This window comes from Tursiops truncatus, chromosome 11 (assembly GCF_011762595.2).
Source record: "Tursiops truncatus isolate mTurTru1 chromosome 11, mTurTru1.mat.Y, whole genome shotgun sequence".
Taxonomy (NCBI): Eukaryota; Metazoa; Chordata; class Mammalia; order Artiodactyla; family Delphinidae; genus Tursiops; species Tursiops truncatus.
Genome location: NC_047044.1, coordinates 47,601,071 through 47,619,802, shown reverse-complemented (window position 1 = coordinate 47,619,802; position 18,732 = coordinate 47,601,071). Strand labels below are relative to the sequence as shown.

Below are 18,732 nucleotides of genomic sequence, written 5' to 3'. Positions count from 1 at the left end.
CTAGCGTCATGAAAAGATTCTTTATATGCTAGATTAAAGGAGATTCAAGGGATATGTCAACCACATATGATGCATAATCTTGGACAGAATTTTGAATGGACACTTTGGGGGACATTTTGAGGACAACTGGAGAAACGAGAACACGGGATATAAGGTAAAGATAGGATAAACATTTACTGACATGCAAGGGTAGCTTGTATTAACTGAAAAATGTTACAAAGAGCAAATTAGCATTGCTCATTTGGTGCAACTGCACACACAAAAATATCTGGAAGGATGAATGATAAGGAATCGACAGTCCTAATTTGTAGAAGGTCAGTATACAATGTTTTCTTTTTGTTTGTATTTCTTCTAAGATGTACGTATGTTGATTTTGTAATAATAACAGGTTATTTTTAATTTAATAAAGACCCAATTCTAAAAGAAGGCATCACGAAGTAGGTGAAAATTCATGGGGGGAAAATGGTGTGTGTGATCAACATAACTGGGTCTTCCTGATGGTGCTGAGGTGGGGTCCAGGGAAAAGAGGAAACATTTAAAAAATACCGTGGTCAATTCTGTCCACCACACTACTCGGTACACATATGACCCCTGCTGGGCTTCTCCACGTGAGAGCCACAAACTCCTAGAAGATCCATGGACCCTGAGATCAGCATTCAAAGTTTGTGCCAGAATAGCAAGGAATCCAACCAAAGGTTAAGAACTACTGCCCCCAAATGTTATCTATGTTGCTTTTTAATAGTGGGTTCTTGAAAATGCTCTTTCAATTCCAAAAGGTCTAAGAGAAGAAGGATGAGTAGGGTGATTAAACCTTCTAATCCAAGTGACCCTTTGGCTCCTGGGTTACGCCATCACTTTCCCCAGCTCCTAGTGGCTCCAGGAGGACAGAACATACAAGATCTAAATTCAGGATAATAAGTTTCTCAATGGCCCCCAGAGCTGCCAGATACTGCTACCAGCTGGGACACACGGGGGATAGCAGGACTTCAGGTTCCCACACCCGAAACACACTGGGACTTTTCCCTCTGAGTCACCTCAGTCCTTAGCATTCCTCAAAGAATCACAGTGAATGAGAGAGCCCGATTTGATGGGCTACATTAACTACATGGAAGGCAAGATGTCAGAAATTTGGGAAAGTACAAGTGAATTCAGGGGTGAGTGAGAGGAAGGACGCTTGCTTTTCTTTGGAAGTTTCAACTGAGAGGATTAACTTCTAAGCATCAGGCTGCAACCTCTGAAATGCCAGGAATTCAATAAATAAACTACTGGAGTCAGTGTCTCATTAAAAATGGATCCCACAGGACCTCGATCAATTGACTAGATAGCAAAAGAGAAAGGAAGTCTGGGCTGCTGTCTGTCATGAATAGTTGTTTTGTTTAAAAACAACTATGGTCAGACTCCCAGCAATATCAAGCCTTTTCGAGCAAAGCCCATTATGCTTAAAAAAGTAATTTCCATCCACCCCCAAATCAGGTTCAAAGACCAACCACTCTCTCAAAGGCAAGTGTTTGCATCTGAGCTCCAGTGACAAGAAGTCCCCTGGCTCGGCAGGACCAGGGCGGGTTGAGCAGCGTGCCTAGGAAGGGCAGAATGTGTGTGTGTCATGCCGGGTGGAGCCTGTTCCTAGAAAGCTTGGGGTTGGGGAGGGTTAAGCCGGGACAGGAAGCCCAGCGTTCGAGCAGTGCATGCCACCCACGCTACTGCAGACCTGGAAGTATTGTAGCAAGTCAGCAGGTTATACTTATAGGAATATTCCTGTTCTTTGACATTCCTTAAAGTTAAGTGTGTTTGATATTCCTACGTCAATTTTCTTTACTGTCAAGACTGGGCACTATCTTTCCCTCCCATTGTATTGCCCAGTTGTGTGGGGTTCTGGGGAACAGAAGACCCTGCAGTTGTCATATTCTCAAAATACTCTGAGGAAGAAAGGTGAGAAATGGAGAGGAGCATCTTCAAATGCCTGGCAAGAATGGCTGGGCAGGCAGGTGTGGTAAAGGGTATTTTGCAAAATATAAAATAAATAACATAAACAAAACAAAATAAAAAGAGAGTTGATCCCCAGTAAGTTGGAAAAGAGGCAAGACATCATGATGGAATTTAAGGGTTTGTTGAATGATGGGGATGACAGAGCCCTAAGCTTGATGGTCTAAACCAGGGGTCCCCCAACCCTGGGCCGAGGACTGGCACCGGTCCGCAGCCTGTTAGGAGCCGGGCCGCACAGCAGGAGGTGAGCGGCGGGCAAGCGAGCAAAGCTTCATCTGTATTTACAGCCGCTCCCCATCGCTCGCATTACTGCCTGAGCTCCACCTCCTGTCAGCATTATGGTGAGTTGTGTAATTATTTCATTATATATTACAATGTAATAATAATAGAAATAAAGTGCACAATAAATGTAATGCGCTTGAATCATCCCGAAACCATTCCCCACCTCCTTCCGGTCTGTGGAATAACTGTCTTCCATGAAACCGGTCCCTGGTGCCAGAAAGGCTGGGGACCGCTGCTCTAAACTTAAGCATTGGAAACGCTAAGTGTCAGATTAAGAGAAAGCGACAAAAGCATTCAAAAAGCCAGCTCCTAGGAGTCTGGATAACTAGTTGGGATCTGACTGTTTTAGTTCAAATAGAATATTGCTCCTCTGCTGGGTCACCTCGATGCTGAGCAGGAGATGGGGAAAACCAACACAGGCAGGAGTTCGGGGACTTGCCGGCAGTCCAGAGCTGGGGCACTGTTGTTCTTCCAGACCCCAAACAAAAAAAGTTCCAGTTACCTGCACAGGGCACTGGGTAAACAACCAGATGGCTGTGCTGGTTTTTGGAACCTGGTTCCTTCAATCCTCTCAGAAGGCCTCACCAGAAGACCTTTCCAGATTCTTTGCTACAGTGTCTGCTGCTTCCTTTGCATTTAGACAGAGCACAAGAGACCAAGGGGAAGCTTCTCTGGTGACATGTCAGATATTCAAGCCATATACATACCTCATCTCCATGCATATTTGCCACGTATTTGAATTCTGGAATCCCGATTCTGTGTTCATTTGGAAAGCGTCCCACAATAAGAACCCACAGGTTTCTGCCTTTACAGGGAAGAAGAGTATAGAAAAATGAGTTGTCTTTTGAAGTGACAAAGGAACTCTGGGAGAATGAGAACAGTGAACAAATGATGCTGCTTCTCCCACCTGACGAATGTTTCACAACCACCTCAGTTCATGTAACTAACGCTTCCTTGCTTAAAACACTTTTAGTTTCCAAAACCCTTTCAATTTAGCACAAATATTTAAGTTCTTATTCTAGAATGTGACTTTTTTAAATCGAAGACTTATTAGGCTATGTAGATCTTATTTTTCCAAAATGTTTCTATAGTGTGCTCTGAGTTTCTGGTGCTTTATAGAAGCGATCTTGCTAGTTCACACAATTACACAAAATTATTACTGATAGTCGATAGGGAGGGTGCCGTAACTCAGTGCAAGGAACGTGAAGAAAGCAACACCAAGAAAATATGTGACTCAGAAGGGAAACTGTTTTTACAGTAAATCCTGAGTCTTGTCATATTCAAACGCTCATGTAACACAGCCCCCCAGCAATGAGTGTCCTTGATGGGCATGAGTCCTGCCACGTAAGCCGGAAAGCACAAGCCATCCTAACAATGCCTCAAGGGAAACTTCCAAGTCCTAACTCTGCCATAAATGGTGTGATTTGGGCAAGGGAGGACAGAGACTCAAGATCGTTGAACATCTGCTCTGGGCAGATGTTACCATTGCATCTCTGGTTCACGTTACCTGAGGCAATCCCTTGTCCTGACCCAGGGAGATGGATTTTTAACTGGACTTTACAAATGAAAACACTGACCTTCAAAAAATATTAAATAAACTGCTTATGATCACACAGCCAGAAAGAGGCTGTGATTTGAGCCCCACAGCCAAGACCTGAATCCTGGCCTATGTGACTCAACTCTAGGGCTTCTGCCACTAACGAAAACTGCCTGTCTCTCAAGAAGGTTGGTGTCCTAATCTCTAAAATGAAGAGGTTTCTTTCTATTCTAAAATCATCTGGCTCTTTTAATACAAACACTTTAAAATTAGAGATTGGGTAACTATTTGATATCTAGCACCTAGATACAAAGTTCACATATCTGTGACAGCTAAGCCTTCTGTGGAATTCAAGTACCCAGGAAAGGAGTTTAACAGCAACTCATGGGCTAACGTTGAGCGGATTTCTGCAGAATTTCAGGTGTAGCTCCTTCAACCTGGGGCGGGGGTCCAATGGGCTGGGGAATACCCAGTTGCCATAAGGAATCCAGGGAGAAGCAGATACTGGACTTGTCTTTTTCATCATTTATTGTTTTTTTAGAACGGTTTTTGTTGGGCTTTTAAAATAAATTTATTTTATTTATTTTATTTTTGGCTGTGTTGGGATTTGGCCGCCGCACGCAGGCTTTTTCCCAGCTGCAGTGAGTGGGGGCTACCCCTCGCTGCGGCGCGCGGGCCTCTCACTGCAGCGGCCCCTCCCACTGCAGAGCACAGGCTCTGTGCGCACAGGCCTCAGCAGTTGTGGCACGTGGGCTCAGTAGTTGTGACGCATGGGCTTAGTTGTTCTGTGGCATGTGGGATCTGCCTGGACCAGGGCTCGAACCTGTGTCCCCTGCATTGGCAGGTGGATTCTCAACCACTGCGTCACCAGGGAAGCCCTCACCATTTATTCTTAATTTATTCTAACAATTATAGGGAAATTCATCTTGACAGGGTGATGCTTTAAATTTAGTAACTGCAGAAATTGTCAGAAAACACCCCCAAAAGGCAGTCTATCTGATTGGTGCCACCTGTTCAGTGCAGCACGCTCACATCATTCATTTACACATCCATTTATTTAGTACCACTATATCCAGGCATTTAACCAGGTGATTAGACCGTACAAATAAGTCACACTCTACGCCCAGTGAGTTTCTGGTCTAGTGGAGAACAGCAGCGTGCAAACATCATTTCACTAGCCTGTGACATATACGACCTTAGAGTGTGTATAAGGTACTGCTGTGGCTGTAGAATAAACGAGGAACTTTTTCCAAGGAGTGGGATCACATAAAGCTTTACAGATGCAGGGGTTTAGAGCTGCCTTCTAAACCGAGTTCTGAAGAATGACTCCGAGTGAGTCACGTGATTTCCTGCCAGAACCGCTGCACCAACCAGAACCTTTCATCCCCCAATAGTACCAATTCTCATGTCATCTAGGGCTTCAAATCTACCAAGTTAATATCTTCACGTGAAGCAAGGGAGAGGTTTTTCTGAGCTTTTTTTCTATTAATCCTGGCTCTTTAGTTTCCTACTGGGGAATTCTTTTCTGTAGCTATTAATGCTTTTAAACCTAGAATAACCACAGATTTGTACAGACTATGGCCTAGTTCCCTCACAGACAAGGGAAAAAATTCAGCATCATCTCAACATAATGTTTACTAGTTGTTATATTTCTAACTCTGCATTTGCAACAGCTGACCTGTAAGATAAAGGATAGTGTAAGACAAGAAAAACCTGACTCGACATGGGTATCCAATATTATTTGGTTTAAGGAAGGAGGGAAATCAAAATAAAACCTAAGTGAAGAAGAACTTGGGTGGTAACTCAATCTCAATTTTGGCTCGAATGGCCCCTAAGTAAACCGCAAGATGAGAAACTTCCCTTGAATAACCTCCATGGCACGAAGTCTGAGAATGAAATCCTGGAGATATTCACCAGGAATGACAAGCCTCTTGAAGTTTTTTAACCAGCCTCTGCAACAAACACTGATCTCTGGCTTAGACCAGAGTAAATGCACAAAGGACAAACTATTGACTTTTCACAGCTTGATTGCCAAGGTGAGGGTAATCTAAATAAGATTTTTTTCTGCCAAGGTTGGACAGGCTGCCTTTATTCCTCAAAGTTCCTGCTAATACCAGGTGTGCTCAAGAGTTCTGAAATGCTCGGCCACTTTCTCTTCACTACAAAGTAAACAAAACCTGGATGCCAGGATTTCAGTATCTATATCCAGGAACCCACTCAGAGCTTGACACAAAGCCCAGGGATGTGACATGGTGCCCAACTGAGTTTGCTTGTAGGACCAGGAAAAGTCTTACAATTCAGAAGGCTTCACAAAGATCCACGAGGCAAGGAAACAACGCTCTAGGCATTCAGGAGAAAGAAGGAGAAGCTTGGTAAATGCAGTACAGCTTCAACAGGTAGAAATGCGGGGAGTGTCATTCCCACATCAGAATTGCCGGGATCCTTGGAAAAGCACCAATCCCTGATCCCCATCTCCTAAATCAAAGTCTAGGGGGAGGGCCCCAAACCTGCACTTAACAGGCTCCCTTGGTGATTCTGAGGCCCACTGAAGTTTGAAAGCTGCTGATCTTGAGGCAGTGAATATCCAGATAGATTTGGGAGGCAGTGGATCTTGAGGCAAAATCATCTCATTTTCCATATAATCATGAACATGTTTCTATATTAACAAATAGACTTTGACTACATTCTTTATAAATGGCTGCTTAGTATTTTATTACACAAATGCAGCACCATTTATTCAACCAATGTTCCATCGTTAGGTGTCCAACTCTAAGTAATTTTATGTAAATTACAGCATGTCCACTCAAATTACGTACAGAATTTATAATGTAAAAATACTTTATCATGTGAAAGAAATCAGAATGCATAATTATTTAACTACAACCGTATAAAACAGACTGTTCAGTAAAAAAAATACCATGGAAGAAAACAGATCCAAAGCACATAAAGCCTTAAATGAAATAATGGGTGAGTCCCTACAAGAACTGAAAACTGCACGTTGTCAGTAATAAGGGGCTAAGTGATAGGATGATAAAGCCAAGTACTTTTTTTTTCCCCTCACTTTTCCGTCTTTCCAATTTTTAAAAAGTAAAATACCAAATCTTATCATTTATTAAGTTCAGAGACCGTGCCGGGCACTACGCTGCGCACTTTATAATACTTGATCTTTACAATACCTCTGTGTGGTGGGTGATATCCACAATTCATTGATTTAAGTGGAAGAACCAGGGTTCAAACTCAGGTCTGTCTGATTCCAATATCTGTGTTCTTCTGATGACGCCAGGCTGCCTCAATCTCCCTGAAAGTACTAGGTAGTCCAGGGCCAACCCCACCCTGGGTGGAAAGTTCCCCGGCAGTTCCTTCAGCATGGCGCTGCCCTAATTTGCGCCTGGAGCAAGTTCCAGGCTGCTACCTGGCTTTGACGATTGAGCCAGAGCAAGACACCCGAATCGAGGGCTACCCTACAGGGACGGTCCATACTGAGTGTTGGCATAACGACCCCATCAGACTCTCTCTACTTCCAGAGTTTCAGCGGGACATGCCCAGAGAGAAGCGGAGACGCTGCGTGGGTGGCCCGGTCCCAGGAGCAGAGCTGCAGTGTCGATGAGGCTGGTTGTATTCATTACCCCACCCACCAGGCTCTGATCTCCAGGGAGATGGATCAGTTGTTTCCTAGACTTCCATATTTCTCTTTGTGTCCTTACAATTACCCTTGGACCTAAGTCAAACCTTGGGGGAGCTTTCTCAATGCATGAGTTTGTGACCTCGTACATAGTGGGAATAACAACTCCATTGGCAAGGCTGATGTAAGGCTGGCGAATTCCTCCTGCCTTCTCTAAAAAGAAGCCAATGATCTGACACCAAAACTTCAGTCTCACTTAGGTATGCTCCCATTACCACACACACAAGAAGCTGAACACAGCACGCAAAGCCCTATTTCAAATAATGTCCCAGAAGAGCTGAAAAACTGCAATGACTGCAGTCAGGTTAAACACTCAGTCTCCAAAGTCATGTGTCCTTGGGCTTGGAGGTGGAGGAAGAGGTTCCTGCTAAGTGGCTCACGACAAAAACAAAACAGACGCAAACAAAACAGGGACAAAAGTCTCCAGTTTGGCTGTGCTTGCATGGTAGTAGAACTCACAGCTCAGACATTTTACATATATTCACTTAGCCCTGAAACCACAGTGGTAAGCACAAAGATTATCCTTTCACACAGGTGGATGCCATCTTAGGGAAGCTCATAAGGCCATGGTTCTCAACGTGTAGTCCCAGGACCACCATCATCAGTGTCACCTGGGAACTTGTTAGAAATGCACATTCTCAGGCTCCACCCCTAGGTGTTGAGTCAGAGACTCTCAGGGGGAGAACCAGCAGTTTGTGTCTTAACAAGCTCTCCAGGGGATCTTCATGCACGCTAAAGTTTGAGAACCAAAGTAACAAGGCATGGTGCAGGACAGTCTATTCAGAGCCAGCTCTGTTCTTAACCACTATGCAGCACTGCTTCAGTCACCTAAGAGATGGAAAATATCAGAGAAATGTGAACCTGTGTCCCAAGCTTGCCATGTCCCATTTCTGGTGTTGAGATTTTTTCTGTCTCCCCTTGGGAGAATTGGAAAAGGAAGGAGGAGGTTGACAGGATCCCATGAGGATGGTTTGAGAAGTTAAAGCTATCATCTGCTCCCTTTGGTATGCAAATCTCAAATTGGTTTGCCAACTGATGTACCAGTTTGTCCCTGAACTGCTCTCTATTCAGAAACTACAGGCAAGGCAGTCCCGCCCATCAGGAACCTTGCACAAGGCTCTTAGATAGCCTCATCCACCAGAGGGCAGACAGCAGAAGCAAGAAGAACTACAATCCTGCAGCCTGTGTGGAACAAAAACCACATTCACTGAAAGACAGACAAGATGAAAAGGCAGAGGGCTATGGACCAGATAAAGGAAAAAGATAAAACCCGAGAAAAACAACTAAATGAAGTGGAGATAGGCAATCTTCCAGAAAAAGAATTCAGAATAATGATAGTGAAGATGATCCAGCACCTCGGAGAAAGAATGGAGGCAAAGATCGAGAAGATGCAAGAAATGTTTAACAAAGATCTAGAAGAATTAAAGAACAAACAAACAGAGATGAACAATACAATAACTGAAATGAAAAAAAACACTAGAAGGAATCAATAGCAGAATAACTGAGGCAGAAGGACGGATAAGTGACCTGGAAGACAGAATGGTGGAATTCACTGCTGTGGAACAGAATAAAGAAAAAAGAATGAAAAGAAATGAAGACAGTCTAAGAGACCTTGGGGACAATATTAAACGCAACAACATTCACGTTATAGGGGTCCCAGAAGGAGAAGAGAGAGAGAAAGGACCTAAGAAAATATTTGAAGAGATTACAGTAGAAAACTTCCCTAACATGGGAAAGGAAATAGCCACCCAAGGGCAGGAAATGCAGAGAGTCCCAAACAGGATAAACCCAAGGAGAAACACACCGAGACACATAGTAATCAAACTGGCAAAAATTAAAGGCAAAGAAAAATTATTGAAAGCAGCAACGGAAAGACGACAAATAACATACAAGGGAACTCCCTTAAGGTTAACAGCTGATTTCTCAGCAGAAACTCTACAAGCCAAGAGGGAGTGGCATGATATACTTAAAGTGATGAAAGGAAGAAGCTACAACCAAGATTACTCTACCCGGCAAGGATCTCATTCAGATTCAATGGAGAAATCAAAAACCTTACAAACAAGCAAAAGCTAAGAGAATTCAGCACCACCAAACCAGCTCGACAACAAATGCTAAAGGAACTTCTCTAAGTGGGAAACACGAGAAGAAAAGGAGGTACAAAAACAAACCCAAAACAATTAAGAAAATTGTCATAGGAATATACGTATCGATAATTACCTCAAACGTGAATGGATTAAATGCTCCAACCAAAAGACACAGGCTTGCTGAATGGATACAAAAACAAGACCCATCTATATGCTGTCTACAAGAGACCCACTTCAGACCTAGGGACACATACAGACTGAAAGTGAGGGGATGGAAAAAGATATTCCATGCAAATGGAAATCAAAAGAAAGCTGGAGTAGCAATACTCATATCAGATAAAATAGACTTTAAAATAAAGAATGTTAGAAGAGACAAGGAAGGACACTACATAATGGTCAAGGGATCAACAATCTAACATATAAGTATATATGCAATTTAAATTGCATAAATATAACAATATAAATATATATGCCTCCAACATAGGAGCACCTCAATACATAAGGCAACTGCTAACAGTTATAAAAGAGGAAATCGACAGTAACAAAATAATAGTGGGGGACTTTAACACCTCACTTACACCAATGGACACATCATCCAAAGAGAACATTAATAAGGAAACACAAGGTTTAAATGACACAATAGACCAGACAGATTTAATTGATATTTATAGAACATTCCATCCAACACCAGCAGATTATACTTTCTTCTCAAATGCACACAGAACATTCTCCAGGATAGATCATATCTTGGGTCACAAATCAAGCCTCAGTAAATTTAAGAAAATTGAAATCATATCAAGCATCTTTTCTGACCACAGTACTATGAGATTAGAAATCAATTACAGGGAAAAAAACATAAAAAACAAAAACACATGGAGGCTAAACAATACATTACTAAATAACCAAGAGATCACTGAAGAAATCAAAGCAGAAATCAAAAAATACCTAGAGACAAATGACAATGAAAACACGATGATCCAAAACCTATGGGATGCAGCAAAAGCAGTTCTAAGAGGGAAGTTTATAGCTATACAAGCCTACCTCAAGAAACAGGAAGAATCTCAAATAAACAAATCCAATATTACACCTAAAGGAACTAGAGAAAGAAGAACAAACAAAACCCAAAGTTAGCAGAAGGAAAGAAATCGTCAAGATCAGAGCAGAAATAAATGAAATAGAATCAAAGAAAACAATAGCAAAGATCAATAAAACTAAAAGCTGGTTCTTTGAGAAGATAAACAAAACTGATAAACCATTAGCCACACTCATCAAGAAAAAGAAGTAGAGGACTCAAATCAATAAAATTAGAAATGAAAAAGGAGAAGTTAACAACAGACACCACAGAAATACAAAGCATCCAAAGAGATTACTACAAGCAATTCTATGGCAATAAAATGGACAACCTGGAAGAAATGGACAAATTCTTAGAAAGGTATGACCTTCCAAGACAGAACCAGGAAGAAATAGAAAACATGAACAGACCAATCACAAGTAATGAAATTGAAAATGTGATTAAAAATCTTCCAACAAACAAAAGTCCAGCACCAGATGGCTTCACAGGTGAATTATATCAAACATTTAGAGAAGAGCTAACACCCACCCTTCTCAACCTCTTCCAAAAAATCGCAGAGGAAGGAACACTCCCAAACTCATTTTATGAGGCCACCATCACCCTGATACCAAAACCAGACAAAGATACTACAAAAAAAGAAAATTACAGAGCAATATCACGGATGAATATAGAGGCAAAAATCCTCAACAAAATACTAGCAAACAGAATCCAACAATACATTAAAAGGATCATACACCATGACCAAGTGGGGTTTAACCCAGGGATGCAAGGATTCTTCAATATATGCAAATCAATCAATGTGATACAGCATATTAACAAATTGAAGAATAAAAACCGTATGATCATCTCAATAGATGCAGAAAAAGCTTTTGACAAAATTCAACACCCATTTATGACAAAAACTCTCCAGGAAGTGGGCACAGAGGGAACCTACTTCAACATAATAAAGGCCATATATAACAAACCCACAGAAAACATCATTCTCAATGGTGAAAAACTGAAAGCATTTCCTCTAAGATCAGGAACAGGACAAGGATGTCCACTCTCACCACTATTATTCAACATAGTTTTGGAAGTCTTAGCCATGGCAATCAGAAAAGAAAAAGAAATAAAAGGAATACAAATAGGAAAAGAAGAAGTAAAACTGTCACTGTTTGCAGATGACATGATACTATACATAGAGAATCCTAAAGATGCCACCAGAAAACTACTAGAGCTAATCAATGAATTTGGTAAAGTTGCAGGATACAAAATTAATGCACAGAAATCCCTTGCATTCCTATACATTAATGATGAAAAATCTGAAAGAGAAATTAAGGAAACACTCCCATTTACCACTACAACAAAAAGAATAAAATACCTAGAAATAAACCTACCTAGGGAGACAAAAGACCTGTATGCAGAAAACTATAAGACACTGATGAAAGAAATTAAAGATGATACCAGCACATGGAGAGATAGACCATGTTCTTGGATTGGAAGAATCAATGTTGTGAAAATGACTATACTACCCAAAGTAATCTACAGATTCAATGCAATCCCTATCAAATTACCAATGGCATTTTTTTACAGAACTACAACAAAAAATCTTAAAATATGTATGCAGACGCAAAAGACCCTGAGGGTCTTGAAAGAAAAAATAGAGCTGGAGGAATCAGACTCCCTGAGTTAGGACTATACTATAAAGCTACAGTAATCAACACAATATGGTACTGGCACAAAAACAGAAATATAGATCAATGGAACAGGATAGAAAGTCCAGAGATAAACCCACGCACCTATGGTCAACCAATCTATGACAAAGGAGGTGAGGAGGTACAATGGAGAAAATACAGTCTCTTCAATAAGTGGTGCTGGGAAAGCTGGACAGCTACATGTAAAATAATGAAATCAGAACACTCCCTAACACCATACACAAAAATAAACTCAAAATGGATTAGAGACCTAAATGTAAGACTGGACACTATAAAACTCTTAGAGGAAAACAAAGGAAGAACATTCTTTGACATAAATCACAGCAAGATCTTTTTTGATCCATCTCCTAGAGTAACGGAAATAAAAACAAAAATAAACAAATGGGACCTAATGAAACTTCAAAGCTTTTGCACAGCAAAGGAAACCATAAACAAGACGAAAAGACAACCCTCAGAATGGAGAAAATATTTGTAAACGAATCATCGGACAAAGTATTAATCTCCAAAATACATAAACAGCTCATGCAGCTCAATATTAAAAAAACAAACAACCCAATCCAAAAATGGGCAGAAGACCTAAATAGACATTTCTCCAAAGAAGACATACAGATGGCCAAGAAGCACATGAAAAGCTGCTCAACATCACTAATTATCAGAGAAATGCAAATCAAAACTACAATGAGGGGCTTCCCTGGTGGCAGTGGATAAGAATCTGCCTGCCAATGCAGGGGACACAGGTTCAATCCCTGGTCCGGGAAGAGCCCACATGCCACAGAGCAATTAAGCCCGTGTGCCACAACTACTGAGCCTGCGCTCTAGAGCCCACGAGCCACAACTACTGAAGCCCACATGCCACAACTACTGAAGACTGCGTGCCTAGAGCCCGTGCTCTGCAACAAGAGAAGCCAGAGAAGCCTGCGCACCGCAACAAAGAGTAGCCCCTGCTCGATGCAACTAGAGAAAGCCTGCACACAGCAACGAAGACCCAACACAGCCGAAAAAAAAAAAAAAAAACTACAATGAGGTATCACCTCACACCAGTTAGAATGGGCAGCATCAGAAAATCTACAAACAACAAATGCAGGAGAGGGTGTGGAGAAAAGGGAACCCTCTTGCACTGTTGGTGGGAATGTAAATTGATACAGCCACTATGGAGGACAGTATGGAGGTTCCTTAAAAAAATAAAAATAGAATTAGCATATGACCCAGCAATCCCACTACTGGGCATATACACAGAGGAAACCATAATTCAAAAAGACACATGCACCCCAATGTTCACTGCAGCACTATTTACAATACCCAAGTCATGGAAGCAACCTAAATGCCCATCGACAGACGAATGGATAAAGAAGATGTGGCACATGTATACAATGGAATAGTACTCAGCCATAAAAAGGAACGAAATTGGGTCATTTGTAGAGACGTGGATGCATCTAGAGACTGTCATACAGAGTGAAGTAAATCAGAAAGAGAAAAACAAATGTCATACATTAACGCGTATATGTGGAACCTAGAAAATGGTACAGATGAACCAGTTTGCAGAGCAGAAATTGAGACATAGAAGTAGAGAAAAAACGTATGGACACGAAGGGGGGAAAGGAGCGGGGTGGTGGTGGTGGTGGTGTGATGAATTGGGAGATTTGGATTGACATGTACACCCTGATGTGTATAAAATGGATGACTAATAAGAACCTGCTGTATAAAAAGATAAATTAAATTATTTAAAAAATATGGGGGCTTCCCTGGTGGCGCAGTGGTTGAGAGTCCGCCTGCCGATGCAGGGGACACGGGTTCGTGCCCCGGTCAGGGAAGATCCCACATGCCATGGAGCGGCTGGGCCCGTGAGCCGTGGCCACTGAGCCTGCGCGTCCGGAGCCTGTGCTCCACAATGGGAGAGACCACAACGGTGAGAGGCCCGCATACTGCAAAAAAAAAAATAAATAATAATAAATATATATATATATATATATATATATATATGGAAAAATAGGTCAATTAAAAACAAAAAATAAAACAAAAAAAAAACACAGACTACAGGCAAGCCTTAGTGGCTTTGCCCCAAAGTTGTGGAATCTGGAGATGACTGTAGTTCATAGATCTGTCTGCTAAGTTGACTAGGCTGAAAAAGTAGGGTAGGTGGAACAGCAACAGAGAGACATGGACGAAACCCCTCTGCTCTCCAAAGACCCTGTCTCTGGGGCCCAAGATTCACACACATGCCCTCCCGTCACGGCAAATGGTCCAGCATTCACGGTGGCTTCTGCACTGAGTTGAGCGGTCTGGCCAGCCCACGTGAATGCCTAGTCTATCTGATTCTGTAGTTGCAAAGCTGGGAACCCACTTGGACAGATGCAAAAAACCCCAACCCCCCCAAGTCAGCCACATGACCCCAAGAAGCTTCGCTGCCATTTCCCGTGTAGTGGGCTAGGAATTCCTGAGCTTGTTCATGAATGGAGGAACTTGTCAAGAAGGGGTTCAGGGGTGCAGAAAGGAATCGGGCATCCCGGGGGTCCTGCAGCTACGGTGATGAGAGCGAGCGCTCTGCTCTGCCTGGAAGCAGCCATGGGACAGGGCTGCCTCTTCTAAATTCCAGCTGAGGCCCTGAGCTTCGGGGCCCAGTTGGATATGGGGAGGAGGTGGGCACAGGAGGCATCCCAGGACCGATAGGCAGGTGTTTCATGCCGAAGTCTGCCGCACTAGAATTTCCCACTGCAGAGATCTTGGTGTGGGGGTCCAAAGTGCGGCCACCTGCTGTGTGAGGGTGAGCCGGGTCCCGCAGGAGGCTGTGGGACTCAGCGGTCCCAGAGCTTGTGCACAGGTGTCAAGCCTGCATGCCTTAGACCTGGGAAACATGTCCATCTGCACTTTTCCAACGGGTCCACCAGCAGTAGATCCCAACGGCCAGCTCCTTTAGACCAAGCATTCCTGGCTTCTTACACTGATGGGTCAGGCCTGGACAGGGAGCTTCGATCAGCGGAGGGTGCGAATCCTGCTATCATTGGGGGGCAGGGCTGGCTGTTACCGAGGACCACCTCGCTCGCACCAGCCTCACCAGTGACTTGTCATCCTCCCCACTCCACCCGCTGGCTGCACCACCACCATCACCAGATATAGCCTGGTCATTCCCTAATACTGTGGAACTCTTCTTCATGCATTTTTCACTCTTTGAGATTGTAAGCTTAATCATTTCGTTGTGTAATGGCCACCTCAACTAGAACGTCACACACGAGCACTGCCGGTGTGTTTGCCATTTTGTTGGGTTTGCCTGTTTTATTCACTGCTATATTCTTGGCACCTAAAGGTGCCTCGTGTGTAGTAGGCGTTCAATAAAGATGTACTGTAGCTTTTCCAAAGTTACGGGCGCATCGCAGGACTACTTTTTCTTGGTAAATACTGGCACATCTGACCCAAATCCCTCCCCCCGGGGTTCAGGGTCCTCCACCCCAGACCTCCACCCGTATGGCCCACCATCTGCTAACACAAGTGCTCTCACTAGCATCAGGTCCAGCCTCATCTTTACTTGTGTCATCCTCAGCCTAAAACGCATCCCTGAATTTTCTGCCTTTTTAAATCCAATGCATTCAGTTCCAAGAAGTTTCCCCAGGCTACTCTGGCTCACCCTGATTTCTCCTTTTGTAGGATATTTCTATAAAAAGGCATCACAAGCTTTGCCACTGAAAACACTATGGTCGACTATTTCTCAATAAAACAACCAAACAAACAACAGTCTGCCTTTCAGTTAGTTTTCTAAGGGTTTCATGTGGAAGAGTCTTGTTTGTAAATCCTTGTAGGAGCTAAAATCAAGTACACCTTCATTATATTAGCTACCATCCTGTACAAGGGCTTAACCCTTCACTTTCTCATTTATTCCTTCAACAAATATGTCCTGAATGACAGTCCTGAGCCTTGCATTAAGTCAGCTGAAACAAATGTAAATCACTAACTGATTAGATTGCCCTGAAAAACACTAACTTTTTGCTTTCTGACATCACTTTCAGCATTTGAGAAAACAAAGTCCAAAAGAAAAACAACGTTTGGTAAACTTTCCGTTATTTGGTGGGTCCGGGTGGTCATGGTAATCAAATGTCAATCAGATGGCATGGCTTCACTGCTTATCCTGTGATGGACCTGTCCCTTTTTCTCCCATGACATCAAGGTAGAACCCAAGCCCCTCAACATGGCATCCCAGCCTCTCATGGATTATCCCCTTGCTGCCTCTAGCCTTCCACCACAATCCCATACACCTAGGCATTCTTAATCATGTGTGATTCCAAAAGGCCTCGACGCTTATAAATACACGCTCTTTCTCCTGCATGGGTAGTGCTCTGTCTACCTTACCTGATCTAAGTAGCCAACTTCCACTTGCCTGTCCAAGGCTCAACCAAACGCCCCCTCCCATCCATCACCTTTCTTACCCTTCTCCTTCCTTGATCCTATATTTTACCAGCCTGAGTTGCTCTCTCTTTTCACCTTCTCCCACAGTGCTTCTGCAACCCCTCTCCTAACACTGAAACCACAGGTTTTCCTGTAGGCAAGGTATTGCGCATCTCTGTGCTTGCAGCATCTAGTGTGGTGCCCGGCACATACACAGTAGATGGTCAATAAATGCTTGCAGAAGGAATGGATGGCTGGATAAACGACCAAATAAGGAGTCCAGTTGGAGCCAGGGTCACCCCTGGTCCAGTATTGAAGGAAATACTGGACTAGTCTATCAAGAGCTATCTGGGGTGGACTCTGAAAAAGATCCAGATTTCTAGATCAATTCCAGGGTATGCAGACCTTCTTAGGGATATTTCCGTACAAGAGAGCGCTAAGATCCAAAGAAAATATCTGGCTTCCAGTTAGACTCTTCTGTCATCACGGGGAGATGGGATTTCATTTGCTTACACACGTGTCCCCATGGCACTAATGTTGTGAAAAGATACCTGAGAAATGGAGAGGTCAGTTCCATTTTATTTGTTCCTGAACAGCTCAATGGGAGGTTTGGGGGTTTCAATTTCTAAATCAGGGATTCTTCTGATTGCTTGGGGACATGACCTTTTTCAACTGAAAAGAGAAAAGGAGGGCTTCCCTGGTGGCGCAGTGGTTGGGAGTCCGCCTGCCGATGCAGGGGACACGGGTTCGTGCCCCGGTCCGGGAAGATCCCACATGCCACGGAGCGGCTGGGCCCGTGAGCCATGGCCGCTGAGCCTGCGCGTCCGGAACCTGTGCTCCTCAACGGGAGAGGCCACAACAGTGAGAGGCCCCCGTACCGCAAAAAAAAAAAAAAAAAAAAGAGAGAGAAAAGGAAAAATCTGAAGATGAACTGAGTTGGAGGACATTTTCCTTTCTTCTTCTTCTTCTTTTTGATTTCAAGACTAGTCGTGACTCCGAGAGAAGCAAAGCGCTGTCTCATTAATCATCACCCGTCAACCCAAACAGGAACACGGCAGGCAATTCCTCTGCCTCCATCCTCCTTCCAACACCACCTCCTCTGTTCCTCCCACTCTATGCCCAGGTCAGAAGTCAATACATCTGCTCCACTTCCTCTAAAAAATTTTAATTTTTAACCTATAAAATTAAAAGAAGCTTTTAGAAAATTGAGTTTTAAAAACTAGCCATAATTCACATGTTCCAACCACCCTAATTTCTTTATGTTCCCTTCTAGTCTTTCTTTCATACAGAGACAGGAAACTCATTTTTAAATCCCCAAAGTGAAAATCTCTAGAGGCCTCATACTATAAAAAGCTGAGAACTTCCGTTTTTTCTTTTTTTTTAAAATAAATTTATTTATTTATGCATTTGGTCTTTGTTGCTGCGCACAGGCTTTCTCTAGTTGCAGCGAGTGGGGGCTACTCGTGTTGCGGAGCACAGGCTCTAGGTGCACAGGTTTCAGTAGTTGTGGCACGTAGGCCCAGTACTTGTGGCTTGCGGGCTCTAGAGCACAGGCTTAGTAGTTGTGGCGCACGGGCTTAGTTGCTCTGTGGCATGTGGGGTCTTCCCAGACCAGGACTCGAACCCATGTCCCCTGCATTGGCAGGAGGATTCTTTTTTTTTTAGTCTTTCTAAATTTAATTTATTTACTTTTTATACAGCAGGTTCTTATTAGTTATCTATTTTATACATATTAGTGTATACATGTCAATCCCAATCCCCCAATTCATCCCCCCCCCCCACCACTGCTCCACCACTTTCCCCCCTTGGTGTCCATACGTTTGTTCTCTACATCTGTGTCTCTATTTGGCAGGGGGATTGGTAACCACGGAACCACCAGGGAAGTCCTGAGAACTTCTGTTTTTGGTCCCTTAGGGGAGAGGTCAAACAAAGTCAGATCCTCTTTTCTTTTTTTTTTTTTTGCGGTACGTGGGCCTCTCACTGTTGTGGCCTCTCCTGTTGCGGAGCACAGGCTCCGGACGCGC

At 43.2% G+C, this 18,732-nt stretch overlaps 1 protein-coding gene across 4 annotated transcripts in view; it reads right to left on the bottom strand.

The window, feature by feature from the left end:
- CPM (carboxypeptidase M) overlaps positions 1-18,732 on the bottom strand; it is a 123,786-nt gene that overhangs the window by 77,669 nt on the left and 27,385 nt on the right. For 2 of the 4 annotated variants that reach the window (XM_073788400.1, XM_019952385.3), the window contains exon 3: positions 2,973-3,070. In XM_073788400.1, the coding sequence (XP_073644501.1) occupies positions 2,973-3,070 (98 nt within the window). Of the gene's footprint in view, positions 1-2,972; positions 3,071-18,732 lie in introns of those variants that run through there. The other 2 variants (XM_073788403.1, XM_073788401.1) reach the window with 2 other exon arrangements.